The 14399-nt window shown below is 39.8% G+C and overlaps 1 protein-coding gene across 1 annotated transcript in view; it reads right to left on the reverse strand.

The window, feature by feature from the left end:
• cps1 (carbamoyl-phosphate synthase 1, mitochondrial) overlaps positions 1-14399 on the reverse strand; it is a 51924-nt gene that overhangs the window by 18567 nt on the left and 18958 nt on the right. Inside the window, exons 22-29 of the mRNA XM_084544055.1 lie at positions 11009-11150; positions 10849-10914; positions 10599-10662; positions 10059-10240; positions 7670-7864; positions 5837-5904; positions 3262-3337; positions 2058-2135 (exon numbers count right to left, since the gene is read on the reverse strand). Coding sequence (XP_084400181.1) covers positions 2058-2135; positions 3262-3337; positions 5837-5904; positions 7670-7864; positions 10059-10240; positions 10599-10662; positions 10849-10914; positions 11009-11150 — 871 coding nt within the window. The remainder of the gene's footprint in view (positions 1-2057; positions 2136-3261; positions 3338-5836; positions 5905-7669; positions 7865-10058; positions 10241-10598; positions 10663-10848; positions 10915-11008; positions 11151-14399) is intronic.

Consider the following 14399-nt stretch of genomic DNA (forward strand, 5'->3'; position numbering starts at 1 on the left):
AGTAGGTGACAGAAATTCCTTCTCAAGGCAGTCGTTTCTTTTTCTTTTTTTCAGAGCAGCCTCCAGTCTACAATGTGTCACAGTGAAAGAAGTATACAAAAACGCACTGTCAACTCGGTGAACCAGTTTAAAAACACTGAGAGCTGTATTGTGCATTTGGAGCAAACACAAAAATTCAGTCAGGGCAACAGTTAGTTTGAGAAACAGGTCCAGTATTTGTTGACAAACCTAGTAAGACACAATGTGTGCGGATATGGAGTGTCAAAAGAATAACTTCCAACATTTCACCCAAAGGAAAAGAGATGTGTATCACCAAGCAACTCTGTGTGACTGTGTCTGTAAATGAGCTGCCGTGTCATTAGCTCATTTAAACTGCTGCTAACCACAGCATTCATTAGCACTCTTCAGATAGAGCCTGTAATTAATACGTATTATCTCTGACTTTTTCCCTCTCCCACACATATATACACACACACACACACACACACACAAAGCCTGGCTACGAGTAATGAGGCCTGTTTGGTATTCAATGAATGGACAGCTTGTTAATGTGATACTGAAGATAAAGGAGGGGCTGTATTCAGAGAAGGCAGAGCGAGAAAATCTACCGTACAACTGGATAGCTCACGTTCAAACTGACACCCTTGAAATGACTCTCACATTCTAAACTATAGAAAATCCGGCAGGACGTTTAGGACAAGCACCCCGGTGGCTCTGTCTCCTACTGCACCTTATACTGCAGCTAGTTGTTAGGTTAAAGAAGTTTTTGTATGCCACCTTACTCTTAAGTAATCGCTAGTGTAGCATGTGCTATGAAATTCCATGATTTTCCATGTTAAAGCTGTAGTGTGGGACTTAAGAGTATGACTGAGCGTTGGTTACATTTAAGCCCTTGCCAAATGAGTTCATACAATACTGATTAAGCTAATCAACACCAGATAAACCTACAATCTTGTATTTGGTAGTATACCACAGTTTTAAATCAGTTGTCTGTGTTTGCAGAGTAAAGAAAGTGGCAACCCTAGGGAAGGAGAATGAGTAAGCCCCACCTACTTACACAGAAAAGAGAGTTACCTATGTAAACTGAGTTCTGTGATTTCACCATCTCGAGGAGTCTAGGAATAATGAAATGTAATAATTCCTCTGAACGCAATCAACAGCAAGGACAAACATGGATAATCGTTGGTGTGAGTTTTCCTTGATGGAGAAAGCTGATCTACGAAATAGAACTGAAGGAGTGAGGGACTATAGGCATAACACTTCAGTGGTGCTTGTGTAGTTACTGTCTCTGCCAGAAGGGGGCAGTCAAAAGTTCCACACGGAGGCTTTAAGATCAAGTTTTCAAATTTACTTTTTGAAAAAACATCGTAAGTTTATCCATCAACTGCACAGCTGTACATTTTGATAATATGTATGCACGCATAGCACATAATAGAGCAATATACACAACAGGAGAATACAAAAGCAATACAAAGAAAACAAGTCTGTGGTGCCTGTCAGTCAGATACAAAATCAGTTTGTTGAGCAAGAATCATTTCAATATGCCTTAACTGATACAATCTAAAAAGAAAAATTAATTTAGTACCACCGTTTTGGTTTTAATGTATTCCATTCTCCCCATCAGATCTGTCCGGGCTGTGATATTTTTTCACGGAAGATGAATGAGATTACATCCACTTTATTCTTAACGGGGCTCAATATCTGTCCTACCTCTCCATTTAAACTATAACATCAGGGAGGAATGAATAATGCTGGGCTACGGTGATGAATAATGATACAGTTTTAAATGAAAATATGGTCAAATGGAACCATACATTTCATTGTGTACTGGCTGTATATTGTTATGAATAGTTGTAATTAAATGAAAGCACAGAAAGGCCTAACCTAAGTTCAGGCGCTTTGTGTGATTACCTCAGGCAGGACATTGTAATAATACGTCTAGTATATGTTTATTTTTACATGCATTGATAAGGCAATGAGGCTGCGCTGCCAGGTCGATTCACACACAGTACCCACAAAGACAACATGGTATGTAAGTGGTTAGAGTAGTGCGTCACCTTGCCATTCTTGGCCACAGCATCCACTTCCACCTCCCTGGCACCACGTATGAACTTGGTGATGACGACTGGATGCTCCTGAAGAACAGACAGTTCGTATTTATTAACAGAACAATCATTCTGCTGTCTTATAGCTCTGCTTTTGGTCTCTACCAGGGGAAACATATTGCGTTTTAGCTGTTAAATACTCCACTTTGTTCTCCAGCCAGGTAAAGTAGATGTATACAGTGTTATAGAGCTTATTAGAGCACCCACAGTGAAACAAAAGAGTAAAGTGGCTGGTTGGAGCGCTGAACAATTAGAATCAGTAAGAGAGATGAGGGAAGCCAAGGTGAGCTGCAGATGTGGGCGAAAATTCTCTATAGCTTCACAACTACAAGCACTGTGTTTCAAATTTTTTGCATTGCTGCCATAAAAAATTAAACTGCTTCAAGTAAACGTTTAGCTTCACATTCAGGGTGTTCACATGTATGAAGAAATGTCTTTTCTGTTCAGATTCAAGCAATGCTTAAAATACCTACAGACCTGTAAAACAGCTCAAGGAACCAGGTTTGTTACTTGAACTAGACTAGGTGCATTCTGTAGATGTTTATTTGGTTTCTTCCAAACACCTGTCATTAACCTCTCATACGTTTAGGTTTATGGTCAGATTTGTCAAATGACTTTAATCATCAATATTGGGTTAGTTTTGAGACTGTTAAAACTTAAATACACGAAGTGCCACTGCTTATATACCTATAAAACATGCATATGCTAAGAGTAAAACAAGAATATATCAGTATTGTTAGTATAAGATTGTTAAACCATGAGGTTAGGTCAGGGTTGCTTTGGTGATCTGAAGCTCAGAAAGGTGTGTGCAAATGCTAGCCCCAGGTAGAGGACTTGAGGCGGCTGGGCCCCCTCCCAAGCCACCTGGACACATCACACATTAAGTAGAGATGGGCACACAACCCGAGCCAACAATTTTGCCAGCTGGTACCGTTAGTTAATTGAACACAGAGGGGAAACACTACACAAATGTAGTCTGAGCGTGTGTCTGTGTGAGTTGGGGAGAGCGATATCATATGTCCCAACATGTTAATTCAATTTAATTTAAGACATTGGGAAATGAAAGGGGAAGGTGAGACATTATCAAGGAGATCTGTGGCAATACGTGTCTCTCACATGTGCAGGCATGTACACACAGAGTCAAGACTGATCTCACCTGGGACACGAGTGTCGCCTCCTCCAAGAAGCGTTTCATCTCCTCTTCTCCGTACGCAACGTTCATTGCAGAGCCACTGTTGAGGCACGAGCAGCAGAGAGAGAGAATGAGTGGGGGAGGGAAAACAGGGCAGAGGAGAGGAAGAGAAGCAAGCAAACAGGAGAACATACAAGCTTCAAATGATTGTTCAAAACACTCATTATCTCTCCATTGCATCACTGTTACCATCGGGAACAGGGTCTGGAAACAGTCAAAATAAGGAGTAGAGAGGGGGAGAGAGGGAGAAGAACAGCTATTTAGGTCGAAAAGCACTCTAGGCTCTTGAAAATGAGTTCAGAACTTCATCATTAAAAAAACAACAGATTTAGGCTAGTTTTGTTGTGCTTGTTGTTTTTGATTTTAGACTGCTAGTCGGGCTGTCCTCCTGTTTGAAGACGAGGGCTTGCGAAAAACAGGACAGAGAAAGGCCACAGGCTTGGGTCAGAGCTTTCTTCCTTAGCGGTCTGTAGCTCAGAGGCAGACATATGTCCAACGCCCGGATGAATACTGACCTTTCATTTGAGTACGAGCAGTGGAAGCTTCATAACGCATTTAAATTAAGGCGTATCATTGACTCAGATGCCGTCTAGTTCTTACATCTCTGTTTTCTTAATTTTCGAACACATACAGTCATTTAGAAAAAAATTAATTCTGTAAAACTATTCAGCATATAAACACAGTAGTATGTACGCCTGTGTCAGTCCACTTCCAGTAGTATCAGAGTGCTAGTAGTGATGGTAGTCATGGTGGACTTATAGCAGTAGTACTGTGTTATATTTTTTTTTTTACTGGCAATCACAAGTAATGTTGCAGTCTTAAAAGTAAACTGTGCAACATGACTCGCTATGACTCTGGCATTGTCTTTCTCTTCGTGTATTTCCTTGGTTGGTTTGGTTTTGCAGAGGTGTGCATGTGTTTATTTGTGTAAACATGCAGCAAATTCTGTCTTATTTGATTTACTGCTCTCTTCTCGGTATCGCCACTCCCTCTGTTCTGTAACTCTCACTCGGCGATTGGCTCTCTTTCTCTGAGGAGGAATGACCAGCTTTAAATGCTGTGTTTACTGACAGTAACCAACAAAGAGTAAACCTTTAAGAAAAAAAACTGAGCACTTGTTCAAGTGCAAAAAGAAAGTCATATAATATTACCCGATGGCCAATCTAATTCTTAATCTAAAATAAAATATAAAGTTTTTTTTTTTTTTGTCTAAAATGTATATATAAAATGAAAAAAGTATAAATATACAAGCTGGTTCTGATTATTTTCCTTCTTAGCTTTATTACTCAGGTCGGCAAACACTGCTCACCCACACAGTTCTGCTTTCACACAGCTGTCTGCAGCTCTTGGCTGACATCTTGAAAGCACATTTACTTATAAAGAAACAGTCGCGGTATAATGGTAAAACTAGAGACTAGCTATAAAGCTGTCTGGATATGAGTGCCCATCACTGGAGAGCTGTGTCTAGCAGTGTTGGTGCGTCACAGCGATAATAATCCTTTAAGTAAATGTGTCCATAACCAAACAGGGTGTGAGTACCAAAATAAGATGCAGTTTTGTTGCGTACACGTTGTGTAAGTGCGTTTTACCATTAAATAAAAATAATATGACACATGAATCTGACAAGGAAGAGAAGTGTTGGGTGCGTAAATGTGTGTGTAACTGCGCTTATGTCCTAAGGCAGAGAGGAACATTAAAAAAATATTTCCAAGTATGCCAGAGAGAAAAAGTGAAAAAGCTTTGAGTACAGTAAAGATCAGACAGAGTTCACCCTGATGCTGGAGAGAGAAGAGAGAAGAAGAGCCTCGTCTTCAACAACATTCAACAAAAGTGAATATAAATACAAGATTATAAATGATTAGATTAGATTAATGGTATGATTGTAGTTATTTAACATCTAGTAGACTTCAATACTGGCACGTATCCTTTCACTGTATTAAATTACTTTGATGTTTGTTTGTCACCTAATCTCCAACTCTAAGTATTTCCCATAGTTTACTGCAGTGCATAAACAGATTCCTTAAAAACAACAAAAAAAAAAAAAAAAAAACATGAAGGCCTGAATTCAATGACACAAAAAGTCCCAAACTCCATCCTAAATTAGTTTTCGGTGGCACCTGCTGAATCCAGGGTGTCGTCATGACACCTGCTGGACAAAAGTGTCACTGCAAGACTGAAGGAGTATTTCTGTTTGTTAAGTTCATTAATCATTATTACTACAAAGGTATTATTATTCAGTTTATTTAGAACATTTTCCCTTCATGCTTCAGCCAACCAGGACTGCACCGTTTTCTCCCCAGCATTTCTTAATATACTTTATTGGCAGGAAGTGTGACAAGAAAACCAAGTAGATTATTTGTCCTTGCATATTATAGGTCTGAAACCATTCAGACAAGTTACATAAAATATGTTCAATCGTCAATCAGTTGTTGATTAAGGAGTATATTTATGGTTAGGGGACTGCTGATTGTAAAAATCTTTGTCACCTACTGCAACTTGAATGATGAGAAGTGCAGATAGGTGTTGGTTTTTAACTTACCTGAGAACATATGAGGGCCTCAGCAGACAGGGATAACCCACCTGGTTGGCGAAGGAAAATGCATCTTCCTGTGAAGGAAGAAAAGCCCACAGCAGAGGTGTCATGTTATATCAGCCAATGAAGCATAAAGCAAGCTTTACACAAAAGTGTTTCCTGTTTAAATACATAATTATTAACGTAAAGCTGGGATGCACACAAATAAATAAATGACTCCTGACTGGTGGTAATACATTTTTCATGTCACCATAAATAACAAAAATTTACTTTTAATGTTATTTTGGTATATTTAAGAAAATTCATATTTTTTCTGTGTCGTGAATTTGTTTCTTTAGGTTTCACTGGGATATTTTCATGGCCCTCAATTCTTACCAGAATTTGAGTGTGGTACCATGCCATCATGATTTCATTATGGGGAAAATTTCAACTAATTCAGAGAAAAATAAGCTGGATAGTCCTACAACCAATCAGAGCAACAGATTTAATGACACATGTTTCTTGACAGAAGCCTTCATTACTGTTGATCCTTCAAAGTTATTTCACTGGATCTTTTACAACAGATGCAATGGGGTAATCTAGACCTCTCCCATCTCTATATACTTTGTTGCTCAGATGACATGTATGACTATGTCGCTGTTACTCATATGTCCATCACTGCATGAAGCTCATCCAAACGATTTCATTAGTCTGGCCAGGCTGATAATCCTCCATTAAAACTTTGTGGCCGACAAAACTTCGGGCTGGCTTCCAGGTTAATGTTTTCAGTCTAAACTATAGGACAAACGTTACCATAGCCATGTCGTACAGTAAGTGTCCACCATGTAAGAACGTGTCAGTTGTGGAGGACATATGGTTTAGACGTGATAGTTTAGAGGTTTTAAGACAAAAAAAACACATAATCACTATGCATGTAATATAACTGCTTGCACCAACTAAATTGCATAGTTTCGACGCATCCATTGTTCTGAGAGTTACAGTGCTGTTGCAGTGTTGTTTTGAGGCAGACAAAGAAGAAACAGCAGTGAAGCAAGAAATTAAACTCTAGTTAAAAAAAAAATCCCGATTGATCAGTTGTTCATGGGCCACGACCAATCTTTTCATGTTCCATCATGGATGCATGTACAGTACGTATAATATTGGGAAGCTACATTATTAGAGACACTAAATGGAAATCAAAGACTCAATATCAAATCAAAGGCGTGTTTGTGCTCAGCCTCGTCCTTGTAGCAGCAACCCTTTCATAGAGAAATCCACAATTTACCTTGTTCAACATTTTAAAAGACTTCACGAACAAAAGGATTTTTAAGGAAGAGGGAGAATTCATTTCCCCTTTGATATATTATTTTTTTTTACCCCATTCCGTTTACATGAGGAATCAATGAAAAAAGTGTAGGAGTTGTGGACACAGTCTAGCATTGAGAGGTTGCATGTCCTCCACTTCATCATCAGTACTCCTTATCCTTCCTCTCTACCATAACCTACTGTTCACCCGCCAGGTGAAGTACCATTTACAAACACAAAATAGCTTCTCGGAGACGAAGAGCCAACTCCCCAACTCCAGCCCATTAAAAAGCGAACAGAAATAGAATATGTAGGTAGACTCTGGAGAGACAGAACCGTACCAGCGTATGTATGAAGTAATTTACGCTCTTCAGAGGTAACTGAGTGCACGAGCAACGGTAATAGAGGAGACGTATTTTAACACGGACCGCAGACATATTTCTGCGCTCCACATGTTCCACAGAGGAGTCTGACATTACTTATTTTAGATGGAGGCAGAAAACAGTTGAGCTTTTGAATCAGTAACTTTTGATTATTCGTTATGTTCCTTCTCACCAGGGAACTCAGCGCCCTCCATGGGGCCTGGGCCACCTCGAGGTCATCTAGGATACTGGAGAAGACGGAGCGTTCCTCAGCTCGGTCAATCTGGAGGGGGCTCGTACCCAGAATCTTCACCCCGCTCAGGTGCAGGGGGACGGCCAGGTTGTTAGGAATCTGACCTCCCACTGACACAATGCTACCAGAGCAACCCTGCATAGGAGAGGAGAGAAAATAAAGAACGTGCAAGGTAAAGAAGATATAACATGAGGTAGAACAGAATGAGAAGAGAGAAGACAGATGCAGATGGAGAGACCAGATTTAAAGTCTGAAACCTGTAGCTACTTCCAATCATTCTGCCCGCTGATCACACAGTGGAAATATGAGACAAACACAAACAGTCGATCTCGGTCGTGTCATGGGTTTAGTTATCACCAGGGAAGAGGTGTGTGTGTGAGAGAGCGAGAGACAGAGAGTGAATAAGTGTGTGTGCTCCTTTTAATAACAGCATGGAGCCTCTTTTCCTGTCTAGCTGATCCAAGGGGGATGCTGTTTCCATGGCGATGCCAGGTTGTATCTCTTCATTATTCATGGGCCTGGTCTCTTGCTCCTGTCCAGGGTTTATCTCCATGCTCTAATGCTGTATTTATCACATACACACATGTATACAAAGCAAGAGGGGACTGTAGCTGTGAGAGAGGTATTGATGGTAATGTTATCTCCCCGAACAAACAAACACTTAATCACCCTCAGATCCCATCACAACTTTTAACTGGATTACGATTGCTCTGCAAGGGAAAGTCAGTGGGCATTAGTACACAAGCACACAACACGACATAAATACACAGGCGACAACAAACATGGTCGCGTAGTCACAGAAAGTATGAGGAACATAGTGCCCTTGACATCATCAGCTGGGATCCGTACACACCACAGCACTGGGCAATAAGGAGGAAAGTATGCACTGTTGGAGAGTGATTTACATGTTTCCTTCCTGTCTCCCACAGACAGACTCCAAGAGGGACATGACAATTTGAGGAAGAATTTCACTGGACACAAAAAATGACAAAAAAGTTTCCCACATGTGCAGGGTGAGTCATCGTCAGTTGTAAATCATTTTCTGGGAAATGACAACATGCACTGGACAAGATATCGTAAGATACTGTCTTAAATTAAAACATTTAAGACACAGAACTGGATTTAATGGGACTTGAAGCGCTGGGTACAAAAGACCTTTAATTTCAAAATGACAAAATAATTATTTTTGTGAAGGTACACGTGAAGCTTCACCTCAGTTTCTGCAAATAAAATAAACTCTCCTCATATTTTTTTCAAAACAATTAACCTTATGAAATAGCCCAAAAGCGTCACAAGCATGTTAAATGGCCAACTAAGAATATACCCCCCCCCCCCAAAAAAAAATAAAAAATTTGCGAGTAGACATGCATAAACTATGAGTGTTACAGAGAGGTCAAAAACCCTGAAAAAGCGAGAGGAGAAATCAGCACACCTGTTAAGTACAGAAGCTCTTAAATCTTGGATGAGCCTCTAGCACTGCATAATAAATGTCCCAATTAACAACGCATTCAAAGTTTTTCAAGTTAGACATGTGAATTTTGTGGCCAATATCATCCTGGAGCACAAGGCAGAGAAAGCTGCATGCTTAACCAGTTTCTGAATTTATATCTAAATGTGAGTAAGTGGTGAATTTCGGGGGCTGGATATGTTTCATCCGTGCCACTGAGCACAGGATATTTTTTTTTTTTTTTTTTAACTCTGTGCTAAGTCCATGGTAATAAGTCACAATCATACTGCTTATGTCTGAATAAAGAACTCATATTGAACAGCACAGTCAAGTCAAAACATGTCAGAAAGTCAGAGTAAATATTACCCCATTATGTGCATGCTTGTGTGACAGTGTTGGAGCAATAAATCTAACCGCCAGTAATATCGGGCAGACATTTTGCTTTGAAGTCCACTAGAGTTGTCCATCTTTTATATAGCTCCCAAGATTGATTTATTTTAAATATGTGTACTGTGTTCCTATGGGACACCATAAAATGATTGCAGTGCAATATTTCAATCAGATTCCACTCAATACACATGAATATAGCTATTATCATTGATATAATGACACATGTGACAGACTGGTGACCTCTCCAGAATGAACTGCCTCATTCTCAATGCATGCAGGGACAGGCCCAGTGATCTGGATCAGCATTATGTAAGTGGGACAGGAACATTAATTCTTGATATTACTGGTATAGTTGGTTTCAGTGGATAGTTTAATCTATTGTGTACCTATGCATGAAATTTTACATAATAAATAAAGAAGAAAAAATACCAGATTTGTATGATTTGTTGTGGAATGAAAAATGGCAGAGTGTCATAATGATAGTGTCCTAACCTCCTGCTGGGTGATGTCCAGGATGCGTTCCAGGGTCAGCTCTTCAAAGTAAAGGCGATCACACTCATCAAAGTCCGTGCTGACCGTCTCGGGGTTGTGGTTTACTACCACCGTCTTCTTGCCCATTTGTCTCAAGGCTCTAATGCTGGACACCGCACACCAGTCGAACTCAACGCTGCTGCCTGCGGGATCGAACCAATTTACGAGTGTAAGTATGCTGGCCATAAACAAGAGTCTACGATTTCACCGTAATGACTGCGCAAGTAAATAGCTGTTACATCTGGAGATGATTTTGTGTCTTCCATTAACTTTTAACTTAGCAGGTGTGGACTGAAACCCAGTTTTCTGTGAACCTTTTTACAACTTGGGAAACATAAGTGAGTAAGGCAGAATAAACAACATTTTGTACGTGAAACGGTTACAGTGAGGTTATATAATTACTTAATAAAAACACTTACAAATGTGGTAAAATTATCTTATTTTCAGTAATAAAGAAATAAAACTAATGCCCAGAAATGCAACTGGAAAAACCTTACTCACCGATGTGGTAGGGTCCACAACCAAGAACCATAATTCCCTGGTCCGTAAAGTCCAGATCGTGTTCCTGGTCAAGTGGACACATTGAAAAAACTATGTTAATGATAACCTTTTGGAGACTTCAGTAATTCTTTAACACAGAAAAAAAGACACACTCATAGCATTAATGTCACTCCTCATTTGAAATATCCTTTGGTAGTTTTATTCCATAGTCTTGGATAAATGTTTTTTTGCCCTGTTAGAGACCACATACCTGACCGTGATAAGTACAATATAAGTAGTTGGTCATTGCGGGGTACTCTGCTGCCAAAGTGTCGATCTACAAAAAGAGGAAACAGCAGTTATAGTGGGTCCTTATTAAAAAGGCTACACTACATCATTCCTGTTCAAACCCGAAGCCCAGTGATACTCACCTGCTTGACCCAAGGTCTGATGCCATGAGTGAGCCTCAGGTCTCTGGATGCCGTCTCATTCGAACCCAGAATCTGACCAACCTGCTTGTCTGAGAAGCCGTCCTGCTTGACCTTGAGCAGCAGCTCCTTGGGTACTGTGTTGCTGTTAGACAAGACAAGACACACCAATCAGCCACAACATTAAAACCACGAACAGGAGAAGTTAATAACATTGTAACAATACTTGTGACAATACAACGTTCTGCTGAGAAACTTTCGGGCCTGGGCCCCCCACCCCATAGCAATGACACTCCTTGATGGCAGCAGCCATCCCCAGCAGGAAGACACAGGCATACACACAAAACCGGTTTAGGAACAACCCAAAAAAACATGAAAAACAGAACAAGGTGTTCACCTGGCCTCCAAAGTCACTAGATCCCAAACTGATTAAGTATCTGTGGGATGCACTGGAACAAGCCTGATCTACAGAGGCCCCTCCTCTCAACCCATAGGACCCAAAGGCCCCCACTAACAACATTCTGTTGCCAGACACCACAGGACACCCTCAGAAGGCCAATGTCCATTCTCTAATGAGTCACAACTGTATTGGAGGCACAAAGGAGACCTACACAATATTAGGAAGGTGGTCATAATGCTATGCATCACTGGTGTATAATGGTATTGATACAGCACAGAAACATTCATTCATTCATCTTCTGTAACCACTTATTCCTGTTAAGGGTCGAGGGGTCTGCTGGAGCCTATCCCAGCTGTCAGCACAGAAACATATGCTGTTAATATCTGGTTTAATAGTCAATGGAGTCTAATGGTTACTCAGGTTTCAGTAATGTGCACATTGAGGGAAGGTGTTTGACTAAATTAGACATCACTGGTAAAAATATTTCACTTGCACTGGATTGGAGAGTGCAGCTGATCCAACAGAAGCACAAATCATTATTTAAGAAGAATGAAAATTACAAGATTTATAGTTAGGTTCATTCTGGTTCAGACACACAGGTTGGCTAACGTTTAAAGACGCGCATGTCTGACATGGATGTGATAGTGAGAGAGCAAGAAGCCTGCTGAGGTAGACACAAAGATGAAGTGATTTTCATTGGACGTTGTTTTCTGTCCCTGGAATCCTCTCACATATCTGTGTGTTTTTCAAGTCCACTGAACTAACACGGTGGCTCATGACTGGCTCACTTAATCCTGTTGCATGGACAGCAGGGAACAGCCCACCTCAGAGTGATCAATGAAAAATTGAAAAAAAAAAAGTGCAAAGTTGCCACACCACCAGGTGAGCCAAGTGCAGCCATTTAAACCCCATTTAAAATCAATAAAACTCTAATGTGTGCTCTGAACAGAAAAATAGCAGCGAAAAAAGCTAGGTCTCAGAGGGTATTTTGAGCTGGAATTGGGTCTAATTTATAAAAAAGAAGGAAACGCGTACATGCACACTGGCCATTACCATATCAATGTATATACAGTACCTATACGGGGTGTCCCATAAGACTGGACCCATAGGGATATCTACTATTGTTTTTTCCCCATGGGTCCAGACTAATGGGACACCCTGTATAGGTATAATGATTAGAGACACAAGGCCTCTTCTGTAGATGACAGCAGCTAAGAAAAAAAGAGAGAAATATGAGAGAACGATAAGAAAAAATCATCCTGCATTTTTAATTCCAGACAATATACAGTCAGTTTAAGTTGGTTTCTAATTTTGTGCATGACGACTAATTGCAGAAAGTCATGCGATTAACCACGATTAAAAGATTTTAATCGTTACCCAACACTAGTAATAATATATTTTGGTCTATTTTACATTTTTATTCATTAAAGCAACAATTTACTTTTGCAGTGTAGACAGATCAGCTTATCGCAAGATTGTTTTTATTGTTGTTGTTTTCTTTATGTCTTAGGGCTAAACCTCAATGGTAAGCAGGACATTCTTAAACAAAGACACTCACATTTTAGGAAATATTTTAGTTTGCTCTTTTACAAGCATTTTGATTGAAGGATCAACTCTACTTGATTTGTCCAATGTTAAACCTAGTTTGTCACAAGATGGAGGGAATAGTGCGAAATAACTTCTGCCATTAAAAATGTTCTGTCCTGTTTCCTAGCAAGGTAGCCAACAGTACATCCAAAAGAGACGGATAAGGGAAGAGAATGGGAGAGTGGGACACCTTTCGTCAAAAAAGAGTTACAATGCATAACATATTATTGAAACCACTATATTTCAGATTCATACACACATTAAAGACACGTGATACAGTGTAGAAACTTAACAGCTATGGAGCTGTTGAAATGGCTCCTTCAATAGAGCTAGGCAAGCTCCCTCTTTGTTTCACTGCCAAGCTGAACACATGAATGCACAGTGATGAAATTTATATTGATCTTATCATCTAACACCCACAAACACAGCACCCAGACTATCTATCTAATAATGTAGTAGTATTCCTTTAACCCTAGCTTAAGACAAAAGGAAGGAATTCTTTTTTCCCCCACTGGTAAACCACAACTTGCTCTCCCTTCTCCTTATCTGAATTATTTATGACCTCATAGCGTAGCTATATTGTAAATGTCAAGTGTGTTTTAACTTCCACTGCACACGGCTTTGCTGAGAAATAACAAACCCCAGAAACAACGAAGGGAGAGCAGCGAGTCAGAATCAAAGGAAGGGAAGGCGTCTGATCCGAGAGCTCGGTTGTGCAATTATCATGTCTGAAAAATCAGTCTAAAATGAGAGGGAAATCCTTCGCACGTCGTGAGCTCATGTGCATACAACATCACACACGGATAAAACATGAAGTACACCAAAGACTTGTGGTGTTTCTGTGTTTGTACATGGGAGTGAGGCAAAGGGTGCTGGCAGATATTCACACAGCGGAAAGTTGAACCAATTTTCAAGTTGTCCTTAATTATTCACTTGCGTAAAAAAAACTTTTACAGTGGCTGTTTTTACTAATTGAGTCAATTAAGTGCAATTCATGTTTCACAAAAGGCTTACTTTCCCAATTTTCTGCAGTATGTCTTTATAATGCTCAGTTAATTATCAGTATGGACTCTGTGTTTTGGTTGGCTGAATGTTAAGCACAATTCAGTTACCATCTTCTTTTAAGTAATACATCTAGCAAAGAAATCACCATTTCAAACTATGTGTTCAGTATAAATCCCATTTTATGCATAAAGATAATGCATCATGGCACAATTTCAATATTGAACGCTTTCAACTAAAACTGCTACTTTGAGGTAAAATACAATAAGAAACAAGTCACAAGAGAAAAAGAAAATCTATACAAATGAAGAAATGTCCTAAATTTCTTTTCCTCACATTTTAGCCAAAATCGTGCGTCAGTCCTCACTATAGTAATATTCTTATGCACACAAAGAGTCTACTGAC

The sequence above is a fragment of the Chelon labrosus genome (genome assembly GCF_963514085.1).
Source record: "Chelon labrosus genome assembly, chromosome: 5".
Lineage (NCBI taxonomy): Eukaryota > Metazoa > Chordata > Actinopteri > Mugiliformes > Mugilidae > Chelon > Chelon labrosus.